Source organism: Pholis gunnellus (genome assembly GCF_910591455.1).
Source record: "Pholis gunnellus genome assembly, chromosome: 19".
NCBI classification, from domain to species: domain Eukaryota; kingdom Metazoa; phylum Chordata; class Actinopteri; order Perciformes; family Pholidae; genus Pholis; species Pholis gunnellus.
The window spans coordinates 18,042,503-18,069,568 of NC_136546.1; the positions used below are offsets into that span (position 1 = coordinate 18,042,503).

The 27,066-nt window shown below is 44.4% G+C and overlaps 2 protein-coding genes across 4 annotated transcripts; one reads left to right on the top strand and one right to left on the bottom strand.

Annotated features, from left to right (window-relative positions):
* The first annotated feature begins 655 nt into the window (after positions 1-655).
* On the top strand, positions 656-7,068 carry napbb (N-ethylmaleimide-sensitive factor attachment protein, beta b). Its single transcript, XM_079180961.1, has 11 exons — positions 656-839; positions 1,891-1,970; positions 2,202-2,318; positions 2,810-2,856; positions 3,250-3,327; positions 3,432-3,487; positions 4,284-4,368; positions 4,478-4,582; positions 4,669-4,737; positions 4,842-4,892; positions 5,842-7,068. Exons 1-11 carry the CDS (start codon positions 739-741, stop codon positions 5,941-5,943), a joined length of 891 nt encoding a protein of 296 aa, XP_079037087.1. The 5' UTR covers positions 656-738; the 3' UTR covers positions 5,944-7,068.
* Positions 7,069-7,787: 719 nt separating this feature from the next.
* Positions 7,788-12,428, bottom strand: gzf1 (GDNF-inducible zinc finger protein 1). 3 transcript variants are annotated; one of them, XM_079180484.1, is made up of 8 exons: positions 12,389-12,428; positions 10,805-11,832; positions 10,343-10,526; positions 10,033-10,202; positions 9,678-9,772; positions 9,361-9,528; positions 9,117-9,274; positions 7,788-9,023 (listed from the first exon to the last, which is right to left on the bottom strand). In XM_079180484.1, the coding sequence occupies exons 2-8, from the start codon at positions 11,815-11,817 to the stop codon at positions 8,259-8,261; spliced, it is 2,553 nt and encodes an 850-aa protein (XP_079036610.1). In that variant the 5' UTR covers positions 11,818-11,832; positions 12,389-12,428; the 3' UTR covers positions 7,788-8,258. The 3 variants fall into 3 exon arrangements, with proteins under 3 accessions (XP_079036610.1, XP_079036612.1, XP_079036611.1); XM_079180486.1 differs by having other exon boundaries at positions 10,805-11,829; positions 12,389-12,427; XM_079180485.1 differs by lacking the exon at positions 12,389-12,428 and having other exon boundaries at positions 10,805-11,958.
* Between the last annotated feature and the right edge of the window lie 14,638 nt (positions 12,429-27,066).

Genomic DNA, 27,066 nt, shown 5'->3' on the forward strand with positions numbered 1-27,066 from the left:
GGTACATAAAAGCACACATGCTCTATTCAGAATAAGTGCTTTTTTTTGACTGTTTTATAACATCGTTGCATGTCGAGGCTGAGGTTATTTTACCTACATGCTACTGTCATTAATGTTATTAGTAACACCTGTGCTCTACGTCCACTATGAAAAGGACTACTAAAAACAGAGGCTTTTAAGATGTGGTCAAATCCACGCAGCTTTTTATATTACTACAGTATTACGTGAAATGTAATGTGCAGTTGACCTAAAAATATGGCTCAACTTTATTTCTACTAAATTAATACTGAGCACTACTTAAAAAGAAAATTCCGGGTCAGTTGATGACGTTTTAGCGCCCTCTGTTGAACGGAAACACTGCGTACACTGTAAATATATATATTTTTTGTACAATATATTTTATTTTATCTTTATTAAAAAGTGGAAATGTGATTTGATAGTGTGTAAAATGTAATGACAAAAAATATATATATTTTTTGCGAATAACTGTCAGAGTTAAAAATAGCTTCGTGTTTTACTGGGAGTTGTAGTTTATTTCGCCTTGAAGCCAACTGCGTTTGTCACGTAAAGCACTCAAACTCCCGCCATGCAACGGAACTCGGCTAAGCTGCTAGCTTGGTACACGCCTACGCTGAACAAACCCCGTCGACTGTAATCCTCACTGTACAACAGCGGAATCCTCTGCGGGTTATTTGTTCTGCCTCTCGCCATAACTTTGTCTCATATAAAGCAAAGAAAATGGACAACAGTGGGAAAGAGAAGGAAGCGATTCAGCTAATGGCCGACGCTGACAAAAAAGTCAAGTCCTCTGGCTCTTTTTTGGGAGGGATGTTTGGAGGGTAAGACAGCAGCACTGCACCAAAGAACAAACAGCTAGCGAGCGTTAACTGGCAGGAGCAAAGTTGGCACGCTGCCGACTTTTATGTACACATTTAGCGAGTTAGTTGTTGAAGTGTTGATTAGCAAGATATTGTAGTAGTTAGATATTAAACCAGGGACCACGTGACATTAACATTTCCTGTATGTCAGTTAGCTAAGTTAGCTGTTAGCATCATTGTAAACAAGCCAGCAGATCACGACTCTGTCCTGGAACTAATGCTCGGAAGCTACGCAGCAGAATGTTTATAGCTAATTTAAAACATCTACTTTGACTTAATTTGCTGTGTATCGCGAGGTGACATATTTCAATATGTATTGCTATGTTGTTTTAACAACATAGTGCACTCATTAACACCAACACATATACAACCTTTCTTAGAGGTTAAAGGGGAAACCTCTGTCATAAGACGCTGGAGGTTTTAGCCTGTTTTATATTGACTTTAACAATATTACATGGTACATACAAACATGGTAGGGAGTACAGGAATGGCACCATGCAGGAGTGATGTGCTACAAAAGTGACTTAAACAGAGGCAAAGTATTCTCCAAGAAGGTACCTTATAATGAATACTTTGCCATGCCATAGAGACAAGAAGGCGAGGATCACGTTGTTTACATAGGCCCAAATACAAAAAAGCCAGCAGCTATCGTCTCGCATGACTCAGTCTTTTTTTTTGTTGTTGTCCTAGGTGACCCCCAGATGTTACTAGTTGGCAGCTCTCGTGAGTGAGTGATATCTCTTGGCAGGCTTTCTGACCAGGCAGTGATGTAATCCCTTTGCCATGATTGAATGGCCAGAGTATTATTACAACTCCATGAACTCCATGGACTTGTTGTCATGGAGGGAGGGAGCTCTACAGTGCCTGTTTAGAGGGATTTATATAAGCCAGTCCACCAATCTGAGCATTGCATCTCTCTGAGAAATGCAGCAACTTTGCACGTTAATCATTTTTTTGTGCGAACATGTGCACTATATTTAAATGTGTACTTCTGTTTCCTTTCTTTGTCTAGAGGACCTCACAAAGTGGAAGAAGCATGTGAGATGTACTGCAGAGCAGCCAACATGTTCAAGATGGCCAAGAACTGGAGCGGTGCGATAAGCTGTTTTTGCTACTAAAGATATTATCCACTGCATCAATTTCCACACACTTGAGAAGCCGTAGGATTACGTGTTGAATTTTTTTGGCACTATAACTGCAAAGCGCAGCACTCGTGAAGGTCCCACAAGTACAAAAAAAAACAGAAGATTATGTGCATAAATTAGAGTGTACTAAATGCAAAGCATTGAGTAAGTGTCCTTTTCTTCTTTCTTCTGTCTTCAGCGGCTGGAAGTGCGTTCTGCAAGGCCGCACGGCTCCACATGCAGCTGCAGAACAAACATGACTGCGCCACCAGTTTCATTGATGCAGGAAATGCTTACAAGAAGTCTGACCCCAATGGTGAGATTGTGTGGTAATGCATTAGGTTCAAACCTCATTTCAAAACATATCGTACTTTTTTTGTGCCTGAATTTTTATTCCCCTTTTTATGGATGCATCATTTGTACTGTTTTAAGTAATGACAGTTGTTGCTTTCATCGATCACATCCATGACTAAAAGACTTTTTATGAATACTGTTTGTGGTAAAGTTGACGATCAAGCTTGCATCTTCTTGGTCATATTCTCCTAAATATAGTCGTAGCCATAGGTTTAGGGGACGGTAGCCGTCATATGTGCAGCATTTGTTTTGTAGAAGAGGGTCTTGCTTGTCATAAATAACACCTGACTGCATGCAGCATATTAGAAACGTTGATTGTATCATTCGCCTCATTTCACCCCGTTGAAATAACACAGCATGCGTAGTGAGGTGCTGTGCAACGCTCTGTAAGATTTTAACAAAACTAACAGGATGTCTAACTGTCCCCTCCTCTCGCCTTTATGCTGCCAAAAGAGGCAATCAAGTGTTTAAATGCGGCCATCGATATATACACAGACATGGTAAGATGCATGTAGAGAGTTCTGATTCACAACAGCACATGTGGTCATTTTGATTAGTTGTGTTTTGTAGTTCATACACACATGATGTAGCAGACTTGCCTGCCTTTCCTCCCACTCCCAGATTATTCGTATTTGGGCCCATATCTACATATTCATAGCACACTAAGGTTTGTTGTTTGTTACCACTGATACCTTGATCGAGTTGCATATTCGTTATTCTCTTCAGGGAGCATTAAAAAGCTAAAACCTTGTAGACGTGAAGCCACGGGCTAGTGCTTGACCTCGCCTCTCTGCACAGAGAATGTAATGCAACATTTTCATTGACTCGAGAGGCGTCTGTGGGTTTATCCAGTTAGTAACGATTCCTCCTCCTCCTCTTCCTCATCCTCCCAGGGAAGATTTACCATTGCAGCCAAACACCACATCAATGTCGCAGAGATCTACGAGTCCGAACTGGTGGATATCGAGAAGGTAATATCTCGGTTTCATGGTCGGTTAATACTGCTGATGATTATTAATACTGTCGCTACAGGGCATATTTCAACAGTATTTGTGTTGTTTTTCCCTTTGTAAAGGCTATTGCACATTATGAACAAGCAGCAGACTACTACAAAGGGGAAGAATCCAACAGGTACCATCACATTCTGGATATTCAGTCTTTTTGCAGCTCTAAAATCTCTAAAACTAGCCGATCACTGTTAGTATTCATTCAACCGTAGCAGGGACAGCACAGCTGTCACTAATCGCATTAACGAGCGCATGCAAGCGAGCCAAACGTGCACAACACCCCAGGCCACGGAGTGCACTCGTGACCGTCGTTAATTACACCTGTGTTTTCCCTGCTCCGACGCCTCAGAACATCTGCAGTGAAAAAGGGCCTGTCTGCATTATTACAGCAGTTTGCTGCTATGATAAGCAAGACGGCAGTTATTAGGTTTAAAAAAAAAAGAATTTCAGATGAGTTTGCAGTATTTTAAAAGTAGTCAACCTTCATTTTACAGAGTACTAATAAACTAGTATGAATACAGTGTTGTACTGTAAACAGGAGGCCCCTTTTTCATGCCACATAACATGTCGCAGAAGGAAAAGCACAGGTGTGTGTAATGACGTTAATGACGGCTGTTTTTACATTGACAGTGGCTCCTCCGGTTTCAGGCTCCCTGGTATTGTGCATGCCAGCTCTCGGTCACACTGACCTGACTCACTGGAATAGAACAGAGCCATCGTTAATGTTATTAGTTACACCTGTGCCTTTCCTACTATGACAAGTCCAAAAAAAAGGGCCAACGCTCAGAGCTCCTTTCCATCCCCTTCATATTCTTGCACACTACAGACTCATATATATATATATATATATATATATCTCTTATAGTCTGTGTTGTATTAAATGAGTTGTGTACCTTTTGTGTTGTGCATTTTGTCCTCAGCTCTGCCAACAAGTGTCTGCTGAAGGTGGGGGCTTACTGTGCTCAGCTGGAGCAGTACCAGAGGGCTATTGAGATCTACGAGCAGGTGTGCGCTCCTTGTATTTGTCACGCTCGCACTTTCTCAGTCATCGCGGCGATGCTGACATTTCTAATACGTTTTTTTTTCTTTTTTTTAACGACGTGGATGTATGTAGGTTGGATCCAACACGATGGACAACCCGTTGCTGAAATACAGCGCCAAAGAGTATTTCTTCAAAGCCTCCCTGTGTCACTTCATCGTGGACGAGCTTAACGCTAAGGCGAGTTCATACCTTTTTGTGGTTCAGTGTCTGGCTTTGGGACGGGGAAGTCGTGTTTAGGAGTTTAACACGCTGTGTCTCCACAGATTGCTGTTGAAAAATATGAGGAGATGTTCCCGGCTTTCTCAGACTCTCGAGAATGCAAACTGTTGAAGGTAACTCGACGCTAAAAACCCTGAGGAGTCTGATGGCTTACTCCCCCCCCCCCCCCCCCTCCCCTAAATCTGCTCTATGAGTAACCTACTTTTTGTCTTAACAGAAACTTCTTGATGCTCATGAGGAACAGAACTGCGAAGCTTTCACAGAGGCAGTAAGTCTTGTGTACCCTAAGAGAGTTCTCAAGTTTTTAAATGGGCACAGGAAGTCCCTCGGCTTCGGCTCTTTGTAGTTTCGTTGGATCCCCTGAGTGTTGAAAACGGTTGAGAGCTGGATCTCAGGTATCCGTTCAGTCTCCCAGGACACTGTGTTTATATGGAACTGGTGCAGATGCATGGAGTGCGTCCGTATTTAGCTGAGCCCCTGAAAGACTTTTCAAAGTCAGAGAGTGAAGAGTCCTCATCGACAGTGTGTTACACACACAGAGCGATTTCCATGCCAGAGGTTTGAAATGTGTCGCTTTTAACAGGTGTTAGTTTAATCGGATTCAGTGCTGCTGGTAGTAAATGAACGGATCATCATGTCGTGTAATTTAATCAGAAATTATCCAGTAATGTGTAATGAATTCAAGACCCAACAGCGACTTTATCTTGTTTCAAATAACATCATTACAGATGGTAGTGATGTTATTTGATCAATCTCAGCTTCGTTTGTTAATATATAAATTAAAATCACTAACAGTGATGGTGGTGAGGGAGCATCCCTCCCTCCAAAGGATATTTAAGACTTCAATTAAATTACTGCCAACCCCTCCCTTGTCTTCTGTTCAGAATACCAACTTCAGGTTCATTTTAAATACAGGAGAAGATGCCCGAATAGAAATAAAAACTCTTTCATCCCTCTAACAGCAAATCTCCTAAACTCCTGACGTGTTGCAGGTATTTGAATGCACTTTACGGTCGCGTGTAACGTCTGTTACTGCTCTATAATTCTATGGATTCTATTTATGTGGCAGCCTTCATGTCCACGCTTCCATCGGGATAAATACAGTAATTTAGAATCTTTAAATTTAGATAAGTGGGCAGAACCTTCCAATCGTAAAGCTAATTTGTGGGAGAAGTAAAAAGAAGCTTATGTAAGTGTCCTTTTTTGCCCGCCTGCAGGTGAAGGAGTACGACTCGATCTCACGTCTGGACCAGTGGCACACGGCCCTCCTGCTGCGCATCAAGAAGACCATCCAGGGCGATGAAGGGGATTTAAAATGAAAGAAACGCAGGGTCACAAACACAGCATGGGGGGGGGACAAACCCATCACGCATGCTTCCACACACACACACACATACTCTCACACTCAGCTCACTGTGTATAGCATCTGGAGATGAGTGTCTGCTGATGACTTTGAATATTCCACTGCTCACTGCTATACTGTCAGAGTACTATCTTTGCTTTCCTTACGAGCATATCTGAATCCTCTCGCCCTCACCTCTGTCTCGAGGATTGCTGCATACCTTCTTCTGCTGAAGTCCGTCCTGGGGGATTTCAGAGCCGATGTTAGTATCGACAAACAAGCACTGCATGTTTTGTACAACTATTGTTTTCCTTAGTCGGATGCAGTTAGGTGTTTTTATTTTTTAAATCCTAGTTTAATATACATTTAACCCGTTTTATTTAAATGTTTCAGTCTGTTCTACAGCAGAGCATCATGGTGTGTGTGTGTGGATTTCAAGAATGTACCTTTTTGTATTTGTTTTGCTGTCAGTCGGAGTAGAAGGGCTCAAGTCCTCGTCGTGGTTGTTGTTAAAGCTCAAGTCATTGCAGCCACGCAGGAAGATCTAGTTTCCATCTGATCACCGGTGAGGAGAGACTCTTCTGGAAGAAGGGCAAAGATATGCACCAAGTGTAGACTGTTAATCATGTGTATCCCTCTCACACACACACACACACATTCAAACTTACACTCACTTTGGGGATCGTTTCTACTAACTTTAGAATTCATTGATGTAATAATACTTTGAATGTGTGAGTCTGTAAGCTGTGGTTTATAGTTTGCCTGTGAGGGAGTATTATTGAGTGAAAAGCACTGACGTGGAAACCCGTGCTCCTTATGTCCAGGGCAGTGATTTTGGGGTAACGAGCATCATTAGTCACTCATCTCGTGCCGTGTCGTGAACGTATCATTGAAGGTTTTAACTACTGCAGTGCGCCTTCCTAATGGCCAGTCGCTAAGCATGTCATTGTGTATAGATTAGCGTTGTTACATTCACTAGTGTGAGCCAGACCAAAGTTTTTACTAAAGGGTCCGCCACCCTGCGTATCCAGCTTCTTCCTGATGGAATGACAGTGGATATGATCTGTATGCTAGTGCGAATGGACAATAAAGATATTATATTCCCGGCTCTGCTGTCCTGCCTTCCTTTACCGTACCTATCAAACAGCAATGTTATATTTAATAAGCTTTTATCTTCAACAGAACGTCGTGAGGGACTTCTTACTTTGAGTCAGATTGGTAAAAAGTGTACAAAAACCTGAATATTTAGCTTGTGTGTTTATCTTTCTTATTGTAGGAGTGGAAAATGAGATGGGTAAGAAAGTAACTAGTTTAATAATAAGTATTTTAACTTCTAAATATATTTGAAGGTGAATGTATTACTAATAGATACAATATTAGTTTTATTGATCTTTCATTCGCTGCTGTAAATCTGCCTCCCTGTCACACAGCAACCCGACACTTAAAACATGAGCGTTTGATTGGAGGACACAGTTTGGATCAATCAGATAAATCACTGAGTCTGCTGTGTGACCGTGTCCTTACACAAGTGATCCGATGTCTGATGTTTAGTGAGCATGTCCTCTCACGCTCACCAAAGTAACGTCACCCTTCACTCTCAGCAAGTGTACATTTGTTTGATGGTAACTTAATTCAGAATCTGTGATTGATTACGATAAATAAAACAAATTCACGTTGAATTTAAAATGAACCTTTAGGACGTTATGCAGTATCTGAGACACAGCTGTGGTTATTTGGATATGGTTCCCAAAAAACAGATGGTGCAAGGATCTTTGGATTTACACAACTTCATTTACATTCAGACCAACATAAATCAGCAGTAGTTGCAAAGAGTTTGCCGGTATTCCAAAGGCGTACTGAAAGTTCCCCGAGCATCCCACCGAACATGGAGCTCCTGCAACACTTATTCTGAACACGTCTGCTATTAATGCGAGTGGTAAAATCATCTTTGTAATGAAATAACATTTGTGTTCACTATGATGTGTGCCACATTTCACCCCAAGAATTTGAAGAAAATTAATCACACCAATACCGTAATCATATTTTTGTTTTATCACATAAAACAAATTGATTAAGTGATTTAAGGTATTTTTAATGCACACCTTCCCGTTCCAGAAGAGTGTGAGAAACACTGGACTAGTCTGTTACTGAAACACTGGACTTTAGATCATAGTCATGATGAAACACCACGTGGTCAGACCACACATTCACACACTGCTAATGCAAAAGTATATTGAAAAAGGATTTTAAATCCAAACTCAAGATTAAATTCTCTCTGTTCACATGCATTGTCTACACCGCATCTTGAGCTGAGGCCCCTTTAGGCTCGCCTAAATCATCTGCTGTCCTCTGCTCTTCATCACTTGGGACGGCAGCTGTTCGTTCCGTTGCACAAACCTCGTCGCCGACAATCACAGTCTGAATATCCGGCTGCAGAACAGAAGCGGCCTTAGTCTCTGCAACTGGAGCCAAAATGGTCTGTGAGGCGGCGGCTTCCAGGACGGACGACGTGGAAACGGTTTGGATCTCGGCGACTGACGACAACTTGCCGTCGGAAACGGGAACAGAGAGAGTCGGTAAAGAGAGCGAGGTGGAGGAGCCTTCGGAGCACAAGGGGATAGCGTGAGCCAAGGACACCGGTATCGAGAAGGGGACGGGGATGGCCGATCCATCCAAGGAAATGACGCTGGCCCCGGTGCTGTCGGTGGTCACGATGGGCTGGATCTGGGTCCCGGGTGGCATCTCAGTGTGGTAGACGGTGATCCCGCCGAGGGCACCGTGGCTGACCAGAGCAATGGCCCCCGAACTGGTCCATTCAGAAGGGAGGGTGACTGGTTCAGACTGCACCAAGAAGGAGTCAGTGTGGGTTTTATCAGGCCCGTCACCAGCATCAGCACCAGTAGCAGCAACGGCGGCACTTCTTCTAGTCATGATCCTTCTCTCCTTCCCTCCGGCTTTTTCGCTCTTTCCCCTGGTGGGATTTTTGGGTTTCTTGTCTTCCACATTTCCCTCCAGCACCACAAGGTAGGTTTTCCAGGGAGCATCCGAGTCATGAATCTGAGTGTTTAAAAAAAAGAGCTCATGTCACTTTCACTTACTCTTTGCTGTCGCCACACACCCTGATCTGATAGTTAGAGAAGCGCTGCTCACCATAGTGTGCCTGCGGAGGGTGGACTTGTCTGTAAAGGTGCGTCTACAGAGGCCACACATGTATGGCTTCTCTCCCGTGTGAATGCGCTGGTGCCTCTGGAGGGCGTTGAGCTGGGTGAAGTGCTTGTCGCAGTCTTTACAGCTGTACGGACGCTCACCTGTCAATCAACGGAGAGCGAACAATCAACACACGGCGTGTAAGACGGAGAACAGCAAGAGAAGCGCAACAACAAACTGTTTTTACCCGTGTGTGTCTTTAAATGCTGGTGGAGGGAGTTCCTCTGAGCGAAGCCTCGGCCACACTGCTCGCACTTGTATGGCTTGGACCCGGTGTGGATGTTTGAGTGGTGCCTCAGGTATTCTTTCGATGCAAAGCTTTTCCCGCAGGCCTCACACATGAAGGGCTTCTCACCTAAAAAGGAGCAAAAACACCAATCTTTTCAGCTTTGGTCTGGTGTGCGCAGAGAGACTTACAAAACCCTTTTAACCCGTTAAAATCTCCAGTCAAAAACGTAAGATGATGAGGAAATCCAAATGCTTTTGAAATGATAGCACCCTTACCTGTGTGTGAGCGCTTATGATAGGCCAACATGTGCTTCTGAGTGAAGCGGGCTTCGCACTCGTCACATGCAAATGGCTTCTCTCCTGTGTGAGTCCTACACATAGGAAAACAAACAAGTTCATCTATTGTATACATATAAACATGTTATTAGGATGTTTTCTTCTAGATATGAGGATTAAACGGACAGGAACCAAAGGAAAAATCTGACTGGAGGTTTCTAAACTTACATTCTTCCTCGCTTAACCACGAATTAAAACCCATCACCTATTCAGTACTGATCCCGCCCGTCGTTAGCAAACCTCCCACTCCGGTTCACCATAGTTGTGACCGAGCCATCGTCACTGAGCTCCGTACCTGCGGTGCATCTTGAGGGCAGAGTTCTGGGAAAATCTGGACCCGCAGTCGGTGCACTCGAAAGGCTTCGCACCCGTGTGTGTCCTCTCGTGCAACAACAGGGCGGTTTTGGAGCTGAGCGCCTTTCCACAGTCGGGGCAGACGTGTCGCAGGTTGTTGCGTTCATGCACCTGAGACAGAAATGGAGCAAATCGGGGGGGGAAACACATGCAGACAAATGGGACTCTTTGGAAGTTATCGTCACTGCAAAAGTAATACTGCACATGGCTTTTAGATATAGGAATGTTTGTGGAATTTACTTAATCTTCACCTGTCTTTGATGGCGGACAACATCCTTCTTTCGTTTGAAGGTCTTTGCACAGATCTCGCAGGCAAACAGCCTCTCGCTGCTGTGGACATGCTTTTCATGGATCTTCAGATTGCTGCGGTTAGCGAAGGTCTGCTGGCAGGTCTCACAGCGGTAGATGACGTCCGCTTTCACTCCGTGGTACGTACTGGTGAAGAGAGCAGTGACAGGTTACAGCAGTATCAGAGGACAAACGGCCCTCTCTTTGGTTTATTGATAGGAGGCATTGATAGCTCAAGCTTTTAGAGGAGAATGTAATAATCCTTATAATAACAACTGAGGTCACACGTTAACTTTTTAATTAATCCTGTTTCAAAGAAGGATGCATGGCCAACGCCTGGAATACAATATTTAGCTCAGGTACTCTGGGTTGTCTCTGCTATGGCTCAATAAATGAAGCCCTGGCCGAGCACTAACATGTCCTACCTGATGTGCTTCAAGTAGCTTCTCTCATAGTGGAAGGTCCTTTGGCACTTGTTACACTGGAACTGGGCCTTGGAGGTACTTTTTGGTGTCTTCTTGGACTGTCCCTCGCCGTCCTCCTCGTCCTCCTCCTCCTCGCCCTCCTCGCCGTCCTCACCGTCCTCCTCCTCCTCCTCCCCCAGAGATAAAAACAAGGAGTCTTCGGCATCACTACTCTGCACATCGTCCTCACATTCCCAATCATCCACATCAGAGACTGGCACTGCAAAGGAAGACACGTGTCCTTTCTCTGCCAGAGCCTCGGTGTCAGTCCTGTCCTCCGTCTCGTCCATGTCTTCATTGGTAACTTGGTTTTCATTGCAATGGTTAGCCTCTTTTTTAGTATTCAAACGCCTCGGAAGGACTTTACGGCCAGCCACCCTCGGTTTTAGGGTTCGTCCTTGTCGCTTTTCATCCTTCGCTGCTCTCTTTGCCTTTAATTTTTTGGGAATTACTTCTTTCTCAGAGCTCTGTGGAGAGAGCCGCCGCTTAAGAAGTGTGTTTTTAGGCTGCTTCTTCCCTTGGGTCCTTTTTTCACCTTCACATGCAACTTTTGGTGCACATTTTTTCTTGGTAGTGTTTGGTAGGATTCCAGCACTCATGGCCTCACCACAAACCTCCGACAGATCCTCACAGTCCAAGAGTTGTGCGACTGCTTGAACTTCGCCAACCTTGTCTCTGACCACTTCGACTTTACCGGTGTACACAAATTCCAAATACTTGGAGAAGTCACTGGAGTGCATATTGGAGAGCAACACTTTGTCTCGGGTAGCATCCTCAGAGAGCAGGATCTTCTTGAAGTAGCCGCTGGATGCTGCGAGCATCAACTGATGGGCCTGAAACTCCTGCACATCTCCCTGGTAGTCTACCTGCACGGTTACATCGTTTAGCTGTCCCTGCAGCCTCAGCTGGTGCAGGGAGGACAGGATGTTTTCATGGTGGGATTTAGAGGTGAGTTGGACCACTTTGACCTCCATAATTCATTTGTGCTGCTGGGAAAACAAGGGGGGGGGGGCTTTTAATGGTCCACTAACTAGTTGTGGTTCAACACACATGTACATCCTTTCTCAAAGGTTTTAATCACAACCTATAGTTTGAAGAAGCCCCAGTTTGTAGGTTTCATGTGTCATCACTGGGTCTACTTTTAGAGCAGTGGAAGTTGCATAACTGTTATAGATCTATAACACCTGCTTAGAAGTCAATTGCCTTGCTCAAAAGTAAAAAATGAAGCTAACTCCAATTCGTTAAAATAACTCGCCTCTCTGGCATAAAGTACAGGTGAAAAACCTCAAACCCCCCCACCCACTATCTAAAGTGTGTGCTTTTACTTTAATAATACTCAGCGCTAGGCTGTGTTACTGCTAACAGTAGCACCACAAGGGTAAACAAGCTAGGTTAGCTAACGTCAGCTGTCAACGCGAAACTAACGTGGGTGGATATACAATTATACAAGTTCAACGCACAGCACGCAGAGACACGAGTGAACGTAAGGCGACCGGCTAACTAAGCTAGCTAGCTACGCAACAACACGAAGCAGGTTTTTCTTACCGTAAGGTCGGTAAAATGGCAGCCCTTCACAAATGCTCTCCACAGCGGAAGGCATTTCCTGTAGAAATCGCTCCCGAAAAACGGCACGCGGCGACATCCGGTGCCGAGGTGACTGACTCGGTATCAGTCCTCCGTTCTTCGTCGCGTCTGAAGTAAAACACAATTGCTGGTCCTGGGTCAGTTTAGTTTTAGTCTAAAAACGGTATCCCACCTTTAAAAATAGCGCCGTTGATAATAAAGTAAACATTCGAGTCTTTACGGTTAAGCTAGTTTAACTAGCTAGCACTTGATTTTGCCTATTTTATTCCCACAATACTATCAGTTCCACCGACCGTTATTTAACCGTTGAGCAATAATGGCTTGCACGTCTATCGTGACACGTAACGATGTAATTAGGATTTTATTTCGAGAAAAAACTCAGTTTCACCTCCTTTATCAAGCTAAGAGGAAGCCCCTGAAGTTGTAGTGTGACCATGTTAAACAAGGTACATTTATAAAGCCACCGTTGCATTATTTGTTGTGATTTTCTAATGAAATGGCGTTACCGTAACTCTAGCACTAGTGTTTGTGCGTGCAGTACTGCCTCTGCTACCGCACGGGGGCGCCATTGCACAGAGGGATTAACATGTAAACAGCTCGTGGTGATTTAAAAAGCAGATTAACCTGCATCTTTAACACCCACATTTGCATTTTCTCCAGCATGATCAGTTTCCGCACAGACTACTCTCATTCCAGCCGATACTCACTATGTAGGAAACCAGCTGCTTTCGCAACTACCTATTGTATGTGTGGTAAGGTCTGTTGTAGTTGTATCAGAGTGGTTCCAAAAAATATTTTAAAGAAAAATAGGCCAACACGGTGAAAGATTCAAGCTAATTCATTTACATTCAGACCAGCATAAATCATCTAGAGAGTTTCAAAAAGCATGCTGTCATTCCAAAGGTGTATGGAAAGCTACTTGAGGATTCACTGGGGTGCTGTTCTGCAGCTGCCAAGGTTTCTTTTTTCTTTTTCTTTTTTTTTTTTTCCTTTCAGAGGAAATCCATGTACCTTACATTTGTCTTAATGAATTCTGCAAGCTAGCAATCTGCTCTGTTCCGGTGACTCATGCTGCTCTCTGGGCCGAAAGCTGTGCAGACTTCGGGCTCTGACCTGGAACACTGTGTTCGCCTGGCTTTCATTACAGTGCTCCTCTGCCACACACACACACACACACACACACACACACACACACACACAAAGGCACGCACAATACCATATTTTAAAGATAACCCTTTTCATAAAACCGGTCCTTCCTGGTTGATCTTGATATTAAAGACACAACATCTGCAGATGTAATGATCTGTAACTTGTGTGCTCATGGGATCAAGTATTTGCATAGATATTAATATGATGTAAATTATTATCATGAAAAGAAGCTTAAGAGTTTAATGGAATACCGAATTACTATGTGCAAATTAATGAGACAAGTCATACAAATTGATTCTCAGTATGTTGCCATTAATATAACTTCTGACATGACTGAAGTTAGAGGAAGGAAAACATTTTTCACTTTAGAAACAGTAGTGCAGACGTTTTTCATTCCTGAATAAAGGACTTTATAAAAGTTGGCTCATAGAAACTGCTTTACCAAAATGATAAAAAGCTTCACTCATCGTTGCAGTTATGACCTGCTTGGGTCACATTTAAAATGTTCCCTCGCCGCACACTGTACCGTGACATATAAAAAGTTCAGCGGGGTCTGGCTGTGACTAATGTCGATGGCAAATATTAAACCCCAGTCGTGGTTTGTGTTGTCACAGGATGCTTTGTCAGAGTGAAGATATGGCAGGGAAACAGACGTGAGGTTGCGACATGTCATCCCCGGCTGACATGTGTAATCAAGGGGATGGACGTATGCTGCATCACTGAAATAACAAAAGGTCAAAACAGTCATTTCAGAAACATGCCCGTTTTAATCTACTTTCAGCGGCGATACTGGTTGGTTGACTTTTCAAAATGACTGCGAGGCATTTTGGTGTTATTCGGAAGTTCAGCCGGGGGAGAGAGAACGTGGACCTCGAGTCGACTGCAGTCGAGATGCTGCCAGTACATGGCGCGCTTGATAGCCAGGTTGTCTGGTAACAAATTAAATCCCATCATCACGTTGTCAGCGCAGAAGAAGAAGAAGCTCAAATGCTCAGCTGAAAAGGTGATGCCCTCAGCAAACATTACATTCTGTCCTGTTTGCTGTGCTATGGGTCGACTCCTCCACACGACCGAAAATACCCGCGCTGACGTTCCACAGCGCACAAACAACATGACAAAAACTTGCACTGTGTGAGAGGAAAAGTTAAACTCTAAGCCCAAGGCCGGTTTTAATTTGAGGCTACAGAGCACACACACACACACGCGCACACACACGGCAAAGAAAACAAGAGTTTTGTGGCGACGGTTGTGTCCGGGCTTCGGTTTGTGTGCCGGAGTCGCACAAACACTTTAATTTGGATGCAGCGAGGAGCAGGTCAGTCAGTCGGCGTCCTTGCAGGACCTCTCCACGGCTCCTTAAGAGGGCTGACTCACAAACCCAGCAGATGAACAGAACCAGTGATGGTAAACACTACAACATTACAGTACATGGAAGAGCAGACAGTGGCGGTCCAAGAATAACCGCAGCATTCCCTTTGTGCTCGCACATAGAACCACAGAGCTGATGCCAGACCAGTCACAAACCAGTCCAACTCAGTGTTCTGTGGTGTCTTTCTCTTCCCCTCCAGTCAGTGAACTTGGTTAACTGAATACATCTTTCATGAATTTAGTTGCTCTTAAAGTCTTTCAACAGGAATCAGCACTGTCTTTTTGTTTTTTTATCAATGGCATGTTCCTACGTTGACACTACGATGCACTTTATTGATTTTATACAGATTTGGAGAGTGGTTTTAGTTGCTCTGGTTAATGGACATGCATTTCCACCCATGTTTATGTAAGGTAGGAATTGGACAGCAGTCAAATATTGTACATGTTTGTGCTGTCCTGTCAAGGCCGAGGTTGCCGTGCCAGGATACACACAGCACTCTCTGGTAGTCTCTCCCTAACACTTCAACCTAACTTCTTTCCCCTTTTCTCTTTCCCCTTTTGGCCGGATGCCACACCACATTCAGCCAGTCCAGAATACCACTGGAACCCCTAAAACCTCAATGTGTCATCAGGATATAAGAGAAAAACCAATGATCCACAAAAAAGTGCAGCATAATCTCAGTACCATAATGTGGAAATTGTCTTTGGTTGATGAGAAATTGCAGTAATTGCAGACGGTCACACACACACACACGACCAAATATATGAAAAAATTCAGCCACGCTAGCATGTTTGGTTACAGATGATCACGTTGTCCAGAGGATTCGTCTGAATGACTTCTTGTCTCACGTCACCATCAGGTTATGACAAAGTACTTGCAAAACTGACTGGCAAATGTCCCCGTGCTAGCACGCTAAAACAAGATGGCGGCAATGGTAATGGACGTGACTGTCATTTTGTTAGCATTGTGGGTTTTTGGAACACGTTAGCGTGCTAACATTCGCGCACAGCCTCGCGGAGCAACCAAGATGGCTGTCGACTCCAAAGCTTCACTTCACTTTCAGTGTATTGTAACAAACAACTCCACCTCCATGAAAATAAATATAGTGCAAGAAGAACTTGAGAACGGTATCCGTCCTCTCCCCGGCAAAGAGGCTCCATTTCACCAAACTGAGTTTTTTTTTTTTTTTCTCCTCTTCTGGTTCGGAAAATACTTTCCTTTCATTGATGAAAAGATATACGGCATTCAGAGATGAAATGACTTTCCAAATGGCCTCTGACTCACCATCTCTATTCCCAGTGCTCTCTCGCTCTCTCCCCCCCCCCCCCTCCTTCCTCCCTCACCCACTCTCCCCACCTTCACTCGTCCTTGTGCATGTTCTATCTATTGTAACTGTATACAGCACTTAGCACTTCAGACACAGAGAAACCAGCTCAAGGACGACCGCCCACTCTTGTGATGCTCATAAATAGACTATTTGTTCGGGCTTACCAATCACCTTACCCACCGAGCCTGTGTGGGTGCTTGTGGACGTTGTGTAGCTCGCACCGAAATAGATCTCCACTGCTGCGGGCGTGAGGGTGGATTTGGGCCTCCAGCCTGCAGTGAGAGAGAGAGAGAGAGAGAGAGAGAGAGAGAGAGAGAGAGACCGGTTCGCACTGTGCAAAAGGATTGTTGTGTGTTTGAAAAATTAACAATGGTGACTCACAAAGTCTATCCCTTTTATAACGTGTGAGTTTTATCACCCTCTTTGCAATCTGTAGCACACTTGAAACAGGTGGTCTCACCTCCGCAGAGCCTCCCAGAATGCAATACTCTTCCCAGACTGTGTGGGACATGACCGTCAGCACATTCCTGGAGAGCTGGATCCTCAGGAGCAACAATTCCTCCGTCCTCTCTTCCCTCCCTTCCTTCCTGCCGCCCTCGTGTCCTCTCCTTCGCTTCCGTGGATTGCATCACTCGTCTGCCTCCATGGCCTCCTCTGCTCGGACCCTTTAATCACATGTGGTACACACACACACTGTGGTACACACACACACTGTGTGCACAGACACACACAAATGCAGACACACACGCACACCCATTGTGGGCAGAAGGCACCCTCGTCTGTCCTCGTACTGGTTTTGTGGCTTCAGTTGGAATTTTATGGTTGGTTTGAGCGGAGGATTCTGGAGGCTTTCCAGCTGCCCTCCAAAGACTTGCAGCTCCTCTCTTTCTTTCCCTCCATGTCTTTGTTTCTTCCTTTCCTCTCTTTTTTTCCTTTCCTCCTCTCTTCCCCCCTCCTCCCCCCTCTCTGCTTTACCCGCTCGCCCTCAAGGTCAGAAATATCCTGTGGTTTAGGTTTGATCCCCTCGGATATGCCTTCGCTCGCTCCCTCTTTCTGTCTCCCCCTTCCTTTCTGTCTCGCTCGTGCTCACACACACACACACACACACTTACTGTAAGCACACCGCACTACTCTAAGCATTCCCATACAGGAAACACATGCTGGGATCAGCATAGGCGGGTCTGTATGTCTTGTAACTGCACACACGACACACACACACACACACACACTCCCACCAGGGGTCAACAGTCTATCCTAACCCATCCCAACACGTAACATTGAGAAAGAAGCAAAACCGCCACAGTTCTCTGAGCCAAAGTTGTCATCACTTGAAGACGTCGTCCATCTTAAATCTGATGTTTCAGTGAGAGTAAACAAGTGATCCTGACTTCTTCCCATGGAGTCACAGCAGACTGTGGCCATGAGGGGGGTTAGCCCTGTCCCTCTGAGTTCACCTATTCTCCGAGTTGCGCAACCTGGCAGAGGTCCAGCACTTGCGTAATAACAGGGGCCATGAAAGAACGCCAGTTCAAGCAGCCATCCTTTCATGTCCGCGGGTGGATGGAGGAACGCAGAGTCTTGCCTAATTAAAGCTCTGATCCTCGAAGCTCTTGAGTATGAGCAATCCGTCACGGTCAAACAAGATGATGAGAAAATAACTCTCCAGAACTTTGGATCTTGCTGAGAGGCAGTTTTCTTCCCATTGAAGGTGTTTTTTTTGGATCTCCATGTGCATAACACTGACATAGAGAGAGCTAAATACTGACCTTGGATCTGTGTAAAAGCCCTTCAGATGTTTACTCTTCGCAGAGGGATTTCCTGAACCTCTCATTTTTCTTAAATAAAAGTTTAAGAAAAGCATTTGTTTGATATAACAGTAAACAGGGAACACGGGGAGGACATTATCGTCCACGTTCCTCGTTCATTTTTATTGCCACTTTGCACATACACGGGCCTGGCATGCCGAACACGTCTGCTGACATATCTGGCCTTGAGCTGAGTCAATCACTTGCATGGACAGGAGTTTTGACAGGGATTGCCATAGCGCTGTGTCCGACTGACGACTCGCCCAGTAAAATAAACCCCAAATAGTTCTTGAGAAACGCTGCACCCCGCTGCTCGGTTTCAGCTTGTTGACACAGCGGCTCAAGACGGATCGTTTTTCAAACACGCAACCGGTTGTCAAATACACAGTGTCAAATTAACTCTGGGGTTGCCTCCCAAACGTCTGTGTTCTCCCTACTGCATTTGTCCATTTTCCTTGGGTAGCCTCCCAGAAGTGGAGGAGACCACAGACATTAAAATACATACGTGAAATGAAGCCCAACCATACGGCCAACTGGCTCAAACCATGCCGGCCTGTAGATGGCTGAACAGTTTTTTTGAAAATTATCATTTCTATGCTGATGTTTTAAAAACACAATACAATACAATTCTTGTACTGGGTGAAAATACGAGGGAGGTGTTTGCTGTACAGTTTCTGAGAATACATGGATCTTCAATGCCGACCGATTCCCTTTTGACTTGCAACAAAATCACGGTAATCCCAAGAAACACATGCTTTGCCGTAAAAAGACACCATTTTTCTCTTTGTCATGAAGCTCGCTCTCCTTCAACATCCTTTTGAAAATGTCCAAAAATGGAGACGAGAGAGGAAAAAGAGCATGGGGGAGGGGGAGGGGGGGGGGGGGGATCTGACAGGCTGCTCCAGCGCTGAGACCCATGACTGACACATTTACTGTGGAACAAGACATCTATGTGAGTGTGTGAGGGAGATAAACACGGAGTGAGCGGACAAGATATAAATAATGCCCTCTCTGACACACACATACACACACACACACACAGACAAATGTTAGCAGAGAGTGTCTCTTTCTGTCGGCTGAGTGAAGTCACGGGACTGAAGCTCCAGCTCACTAATTTCATTCCATTTGTGCTGGTGAGGAACTCTGCAGGGGCACAGGCATCTCTGCAGGACTGCCATCTCTTTATGCCCCGACTGTGGGCCTCTCTACGGACACCGATGTGTCACGTGTTTTCCCGTAATGAGCTCTCATTTGATCTGCTGCCACCGAAATGGCCTTCCGTCCAGACAACTGTCAGTGTTTATCCGTATTATGAAGATAACGGGGGCCATCTTCTGTGGTTCGGCGGTGTCAGATGAGTGGAGTGTGGAGGAGATTGTCAGAGAAGAGGAGAATGATTCATTGTGTTGCTCTATAATTGAATGATCCAGCATTCATCGTGGGCATGACGGTGAGATCATCTCCCACCATTAGGCCTCGGAGCTGGGCTGCAGGGCAGCGTTGTGCACACACATTTAAAGGGCCATATTAGAGGTTGCACATGTTAAGTGTATTAGCTACAATTAGCAAATTCTTCACATAAGGCCTTTACATACCGGGAGCATGACGAATAAACTACACAACCACGCGAAATACTTGCCTGCATCAAAACTATTCATACCGGCAGCAATGCAAATTTGTGACAGTTGCAACACTTTTCATTAAAAGGTTCAATATTCAAGCATGCATAGCACCATGTACCAGGATCCCAGAGTAGCATCTGGCAGTCTGTCTGAGCTAAATTGTTGCGTAGCCTAAGCTATTGCGAGCTATTTATTGAGTTTCCTTTTAGCGAAATGCTCTGAGTGACTTTTCCTCTGGTAAACAGTTACGCAGGTTTAGGGCTTTTATTGTGAAAGGTAAGAATGGAAAGAGTGGATCTGGTCTGCGCTGCTTTTGTCAGGATTGAAAGGAATAATGAAGTTTGCCATCTTGGTTTGGACCACGTGTTGTTGTACACTACCCATTCTGCAGATCGTGATTGGTTATTGCCTTTACTTGCGGGACGAAGGGTTAGAAAAATCGTCTTTTTGCGTAATTGTTGACAAAAACAGCAGTTTTTATTAGCCATTTATTTCACCACAGTAAAAGCAGCAGCTTGAAACTTCACTGAAACAGAAAGAAATCACACTAAACATTTGATTTACTCTTCTGTCATTATGTTTTTCAATGTTGCTTTAACTTTCCTTGACGACGCGTTCAGGTACTTGAGATTTGAGAGGTGACATGAACCTTTGAGGACAATTCATGTTTTCTCTTTGCTTGTCTGCTTGTTTTTCGAGCTTTGCAGGTGTCAACTCTGTTAAAAAATGTTGCACCAAGTCTCGACGTTAACCCTGCATTGCAATAACTTTCATCACTATTTTAATGGAGTACCAATCCCAAGCAGGTTTCAGCGAATACCCTTTGAAAAATGTAGCCATATACACATGATTAAATAATGTAAATCTTGCACGATTCATCTATAGATAAAGGGTACAGCTGCAGTTTGGTATTGCACTTCAATAAAGTTGGGGGATTTGTGAGAGCCAACATGTATTAGTCGCCCCTATAGAATGGAGTACGGGTCAAGCTAAAAAATGCTAAATCCTACAATTCCCACAATGCACCTACCAACCCGCTCTCACTTCCAACTCATCAAATGCTGCAGCTTGGTCAGTGCTCCTCAGCATCTGACACCGACACATGGAGGCTCCCTTTAGTGTCTGTATGTGACATAGTCCATTCAAGAAACTGCTCTACGGGTCCTGTGGGAAAAGTAAAAATAAACATTGACATTTTGTCACGTCAACCGTTAATCACGTGACTCGTTTGACACTTGCTAGTCGCGCGAGTAGTTTAGTCAGTGAAGTTAACGCTCTTTTCCTTAACCTAGCTAAGTGGCTTTATTGCCTAAACCTAAACTTCCCGTGAAGACGGACGTTTATTTTACGAGCGTATATTGAAGACACTCTGTGCACGTTCAAAACTGACGCTAGAGGGGAAGCTAGGATGTCATCGTTTGAAGCTGACCAGGCTGCGATGGTGCAGGCTTTCCGTTGTAAATTTGTAGTCTCGAACTGAATCCCATGATCACCCTGATGACATCACTGTGGTACAATTTTCAGACTTTACAAAGCTCCTTCAGATCCACAGAAGAAATCATCCAGCTGTTTTCACAGGCTGAGCTGTATTCTTCATGACGAGTTAAATAACATCCATGGGTAAAATCAATAGAGTGACCCTTTAATGTTTCCTTAATTGGTCTTAAAGATGCAAATGAGCCTATATGGTCAGTAACTGGCTGAGGTAAAGAAAAGAATGTTTTGTTTGGGAGCCGTTGAGAGGCAATGAAAATGCTCCCAATCTCGATATATGAACCTTTAATAGCCTAATTCTTCATTTTTTATTACAATTTAAGCTACATTCGCACATTCATCTTCGCCTTAATACTCTACCTTGTACCTTGTACATCCGTGATGCGTATAACTTTTAACAGCGCCAGAAAACATTAATTAACTTAGATTAATGTGTTGCCTGGGGGTTAGTCTGTGTGTTCAATCATTGTGAGTGCAGTTTGCTATTATTTGGTTTATTTTTTAAAACAACAGATGATTCCCTTAAGGGCCATGCGCGGTCACGATGAAAGTGCGGTGACGAAGGATCTTTGCGAGAGACACAAGATTAGAAGAGGTGCTTGACCTCCCTTAAGAAGCCATCTGTACACTGTGTGAGTGCCCACAGCACAGTACAGACTGTCCCCGATGTTGACAACACAGAAACTAATACTCTCAGAGCTTCGTAGATTAACACTGAGATGAGAACTATGCTGCACTGCTGCAGATATTTTTAGCATCCTGTCGGATTTGCCTTCACGCCTGTCTCCTGCGTTCACTTTGGTATAACGTCGAGCATCCTTTTGCTCATCGCGACGAACAAAAAAGATCATTATAGTTGGAGGCTATCGACGTGAGATGGCTGTTTTGATTACGCTTCATTACGGGGCATCGTGACATTGGGAATACGTGTGTTTTTTAAAGCAGCGGCAGAAGAAGTGCTGGGGGGGGGTCACCTTGACTTTGCCACTGCAGTGCAAATCAGTAAGTTAGGGAGGGCAATCTTTTCCACATTTGTCTAGCGAGTCTCACATCAGAGCACGGAGAAGCAATTCACCCTCTCAGCGTAGCACAAAGTAAATACACAAGCTGCAGTCATAACCCCCCCCCCTCTGTGTGCACCAGTGATAAAAGACGCGAGGACGGGAGAGCGAGAGAGAGACTCGGTGCACAGGTAGATGGACAAAATGATCCCGTTTGCCTCATTAAGGAAAAACGTTCTGTTCCCCGGCCATCCTTGCAAGAGCCGGGTTGTCATGGAAACCCAGCAGCATTGTCGCAGACTGTTTCCGCGGGGTTCTCGTCTGTCTGTCTCTCCACATTTGCTCTTCATCAGGAACATTCAGATCACTGATATACTACACCACCGAGCTATGACTCATGCACATCTTTTTTCTTTTTTTTTTTGGGGCATCTGGAACAAAAGGGATGGAACACAACGACACACACTGGATGGGATGCACGCAGGTAAACATGCATACACAGCAACATAGACCTTCAGGATGCACAGGTTTTGCCCTCATTCCTTTTCCATCACATGACAAATGTGCACCACACCATGTAGTCCTCATTTCTGAGTGGTTATGTTCGTGTCCGTCCGCCTTTGTTTTCCCCTCATTATATATATATCAGGTAGATTATGTGCTTTAATCGCCCCTTTAGTCTCACAGATCGGCTGATGTGCTCAGTTGAGTTTCCTGCTTATCTAGGCCACCAGATGTCAAAATCTGGGGCCTTGTAGAACGTCAGGACGGCACCCTCAGCGCCCGGGCAAGGAGAGGAGAGAGAGACTGATTTTTGGGGGGGAGATTGCCAAACTTTGAAAGGTGGAGAGAATCTGTGGAGGGGGATGTGAGAGAGACAAGATGCAGGTCCTCGCCAAAGATGTTTCAGGTACACCGGGTGTTTTCTATTTGAGTTAAAGAGGAGCTCGGCTTACTCAGGCTGGTTTAGGACACACAATCACACACACACACACACGCACACACACACACCCTGAGGTGCAAGGTAGAACAAAGTGATGAGTGACCCAGTGTCTCATCGTTCTCCTGCCATTGCCTACAGCTGTTTCATCAAAGCCTCTCTTCTGGCACCTCTTCATGTGCCTGCCTGGTACACATGCACACATAAGCATGTACACACACACACACACACACACACACACACACACACACACACACACACATACGTGCTTGTCTCTTAGCAATTTATCTTTCCTGCCAGCTTGATCTGGCTCCTCATCTCTTCAATCTTCTCCTAACTTGGATGGACATGCCCCCTTTCTTCGTCGCTCTCCCCCATCTTCAGACGGGCATTAACCACATATGGCTTAACTGCATACGGTCCACATATGGATCTATGGACGGAAGATAAAAACATGCTCAAGACATTGGATGTGGATTTTGTGTCAGAGAGAAAGCTTTTAATCATGGCAATCCCTCAGCATCACTCCTCCTCCTCCTCCTCCTTGCTTATAGATCATGTGCTTTCGATGTTAATGATTCTCAAAGAATCCATACGCGATGGTTCATGCATGAGCAGCATTTTTCAATATTCTATAGGTGTAATATTGTATATTCATAGAACACGATAAATTCACAGTTAGACCTTGAAGTGACTGGGTGCTGGAGATGTAGACGATGAAAAAGGTGTTTTATGATTACAAAGCATCCCATTGAAATATCATTGCAGAATTAACTTTAGCATGAAGTCATTTCTGTCAGTGAGACCCTTGTTAGTAGCCTCAGTCTTGCACCGGCCGCATCGTAAGCATTCGAATTCCTCAAAATGAATACCACATTGCCAGTAAATCCTGGCTTCTGAATCACATGTGCTGCTGGTTTGCCTCCACGGCTTTGCTTCACGGTTGTACGCTGAAAAGATAAACACATTAGCTGCGATTTTTCAAGCTGCCTTTTATTCGGTCCACTATCTGCCGTTTCGAGGCCTTTTTTTTCCAGCTTAAGCTGCGTTTGTACAGGAAGGAAAGGATTAATTGCAAAGAAGTTGACCCAATTCTTCTTAGCAATGGTCTTATTTCATCAAGGTAACTACTCTGTTCTTTTAAATCAATCTGTTAAGAACTTAGCTATCTGAATATCTCAGCATAGCACCTTCAATTGACAAGCTTCCCTCCTCCCTGTGCGTATTTTTTAGCATGCACCTGTCATTTTGACCTTGAAAACTCTGACTTTGCGCTATTCATTTTGCCTGTGTTCAAAGCTTGATGTTAATCATAATACTAAAATACAGCAACTCTGTTGGGATTTACCCATTAAACTTCAAGGCGACGTATCTTTGCGACTGTTCATAAAACAATGAAACACAACACAATCGGACTGTGGAATGAAACGGGCTCCATGACATTGAAGAAGGGCTGGAGGCGCCGGCACGCATGCAGAATTTTGCCATCCTGCGACTGCCTCCCTCCCAAAAGCGTCTGTATCCATCTTCCAATGCATTAAATGAACTAATGAGGTGTGAAACTGCCAGTTAAAGTCACTGATTGCAAAGTGTGTGGGGCTGCCGCCACAACAGAACAGCATGTAACATGTAAAGGCGGCTATTTTGCAGCCAACTGCAAATCAAACATCGGTTAACAAGAAAGTCAGAGAGTCTTGGATGAATCTCACCGGAGTCTTATGCTCAGCGGTGCAATGCTGATGAGTTTCCTGCCTAACTGCTTCCAACCAGCCAGCCGCTCCCTGGCAAACCAGCCCCGTGTATGACTCATCACATGGAGCATGTGATCGCTCTCTTAATGCACGCACGCACACACGCACCCCCCCCCCCCCCACACACGTACAGTCACATTTATCTGCAAGGGGCTTCCCTCTCCAACGGTGCATTACATGCGTTAAGAAATTCCTGACAGGCACACAGAAAAAAAAAGGGAAGCCCTTTGTGTTTGTGTGCGAGTGCATGCGTGCGTGAGCGTCTATGTTTGACAGTTTTTGTATTATTGGCAGAGCGAGTGGATGTGTGAATGCGACTGTGTTGATTTTCCTACGGGGCCGTTTGATGAGGGATGAGTCATCCGGATGGAGACCCCGAGGAAGACTGGCAGGTTGGTGATTCACCCTGCATGAAAAAAAAAAGTGTGTGTGCGTGGGTGTTCTCGCCAGTATATATACACAGTATGTATACTGTATATGCATACGGTGTATATATATATATATATATATATATATATATATATATATATAGAGAGAGAGAGAGAGAGAGAGAGAGAGAGAAAGATAGCATCCCAGGTGTTTATATTCATATACAGTCAAGGTGTGTTTATCCATATTCATATATGCATGTATGTATTTTCAAGCATTAACGAGGGCATATGCAAACACATGCTATCATTAAAAGTGTGTGTTTGTGAGCGTGCACGAGTGTGTGCGTGTATACAGTGTGTGTCCTGTGGGTAGACAACTTGCTTTGAGCTGTTTTTGTTTATCTTCCTGCAGAGCGGGGCGAGTCGGTGTGTGCATAATCAGAGATACGCCACGGGGAATTGTTGACTCCATTAATCCAATACGCGGGAGAGCGTTCCTCGTTCCACACCACACGCCCCCCCAAACTCACACTCTCATCAGCCGCCTGAAACAATGCGAGTGGCTTAATGCAACAAGGACGCAAGCATCTGCATTTATCCGCAGATGTGATTGAAGTGATCTCATTATTTTTCTTGTCAGATATGTCTATACCTGACAAGAAAAGGAGAGTGCGACACTCTGCAGCAGAGAGGACTTAATCAAATATATCAGAGACTGGTGGCTCCAAATCTGCATGTTTTTGTATTATTCAAAAGCTTTTTGTGTCTGCTGTGAAAAAAGAAAGCTTAGATTTTCTGACAGAATTGCCTCGTTAAGAGATTCATTTTGATCGTCCAGCTTTACAACTTTAATGAAACTGCTTCGGATGATGAAGTGAGTTCTCAATAAACTATTTAAGACACCCATAACTAATGCATCATAAACATATTCATGATGTGTTATAATCTGCTTATAGCACGGTATAATTACAGTTATAACAACAAACAACAACAAAGAAATGTCAGTGAGTGACCAACGATGATGAAATATGAATAATATAAAGCACAACGAATATTTCAGAGTTTTATAACTCTGCTTATTCATTGCTGTAGGCAGAGTATAATGCTTTATAAGTATGTTTGTAATGCATCATAGATGTGGGCGGCATAGAAAGTTTTTAAAGCAGATTACAAAGGCAAGGCAACACAATCGAAAAAGAAAAGAAGCACAAAGCAACATGAACAGACAATATAAGGAGCCACACATGAATCATCATGACAAACAGCAACACCTTCATGCTTTGATCTCACGTGCAACATTCATCAAGAATCATTTGAGGTCAATAAAGGCCTGCAGCTGTGTGATGTGAACTTCACAGAAACCGGAATGAGCGATCATGGTATGAATGCGGCTGTGGTTAAAGCAGTCGGAGTCTATCGCTTTACATTAACGTGATTGATCAGCAAGCTCGGCTGATGATGAGGCTGTTATCTGGAGGAGACAACAGCAGGATCATTAATCCTCCCCCGTGATGAGGATGCAGGTGTGTGTGTGTTTGTGTGTGTCAGGATGCTCATGTGTGGCTTTTTGATGAAAGCATCTCCTGTTTGTTTACAGCGGCACTGATGAGGATTTATAAAAAATAAAAAAAGGAAAGACTGTCTCTGAGTCTCTCTCTCTCACACACACACACACACACACACACACACACACTGATTCGCTCTCCCGAGGGTCACCTTGAGCCGCACAAATTGGCTTTGGTTGGTTGAGGTCTCAGCGCCGGCAAATTAGTCAGGCGCTGCATCTCTTTGAAAGTCTGAACTCGACTCA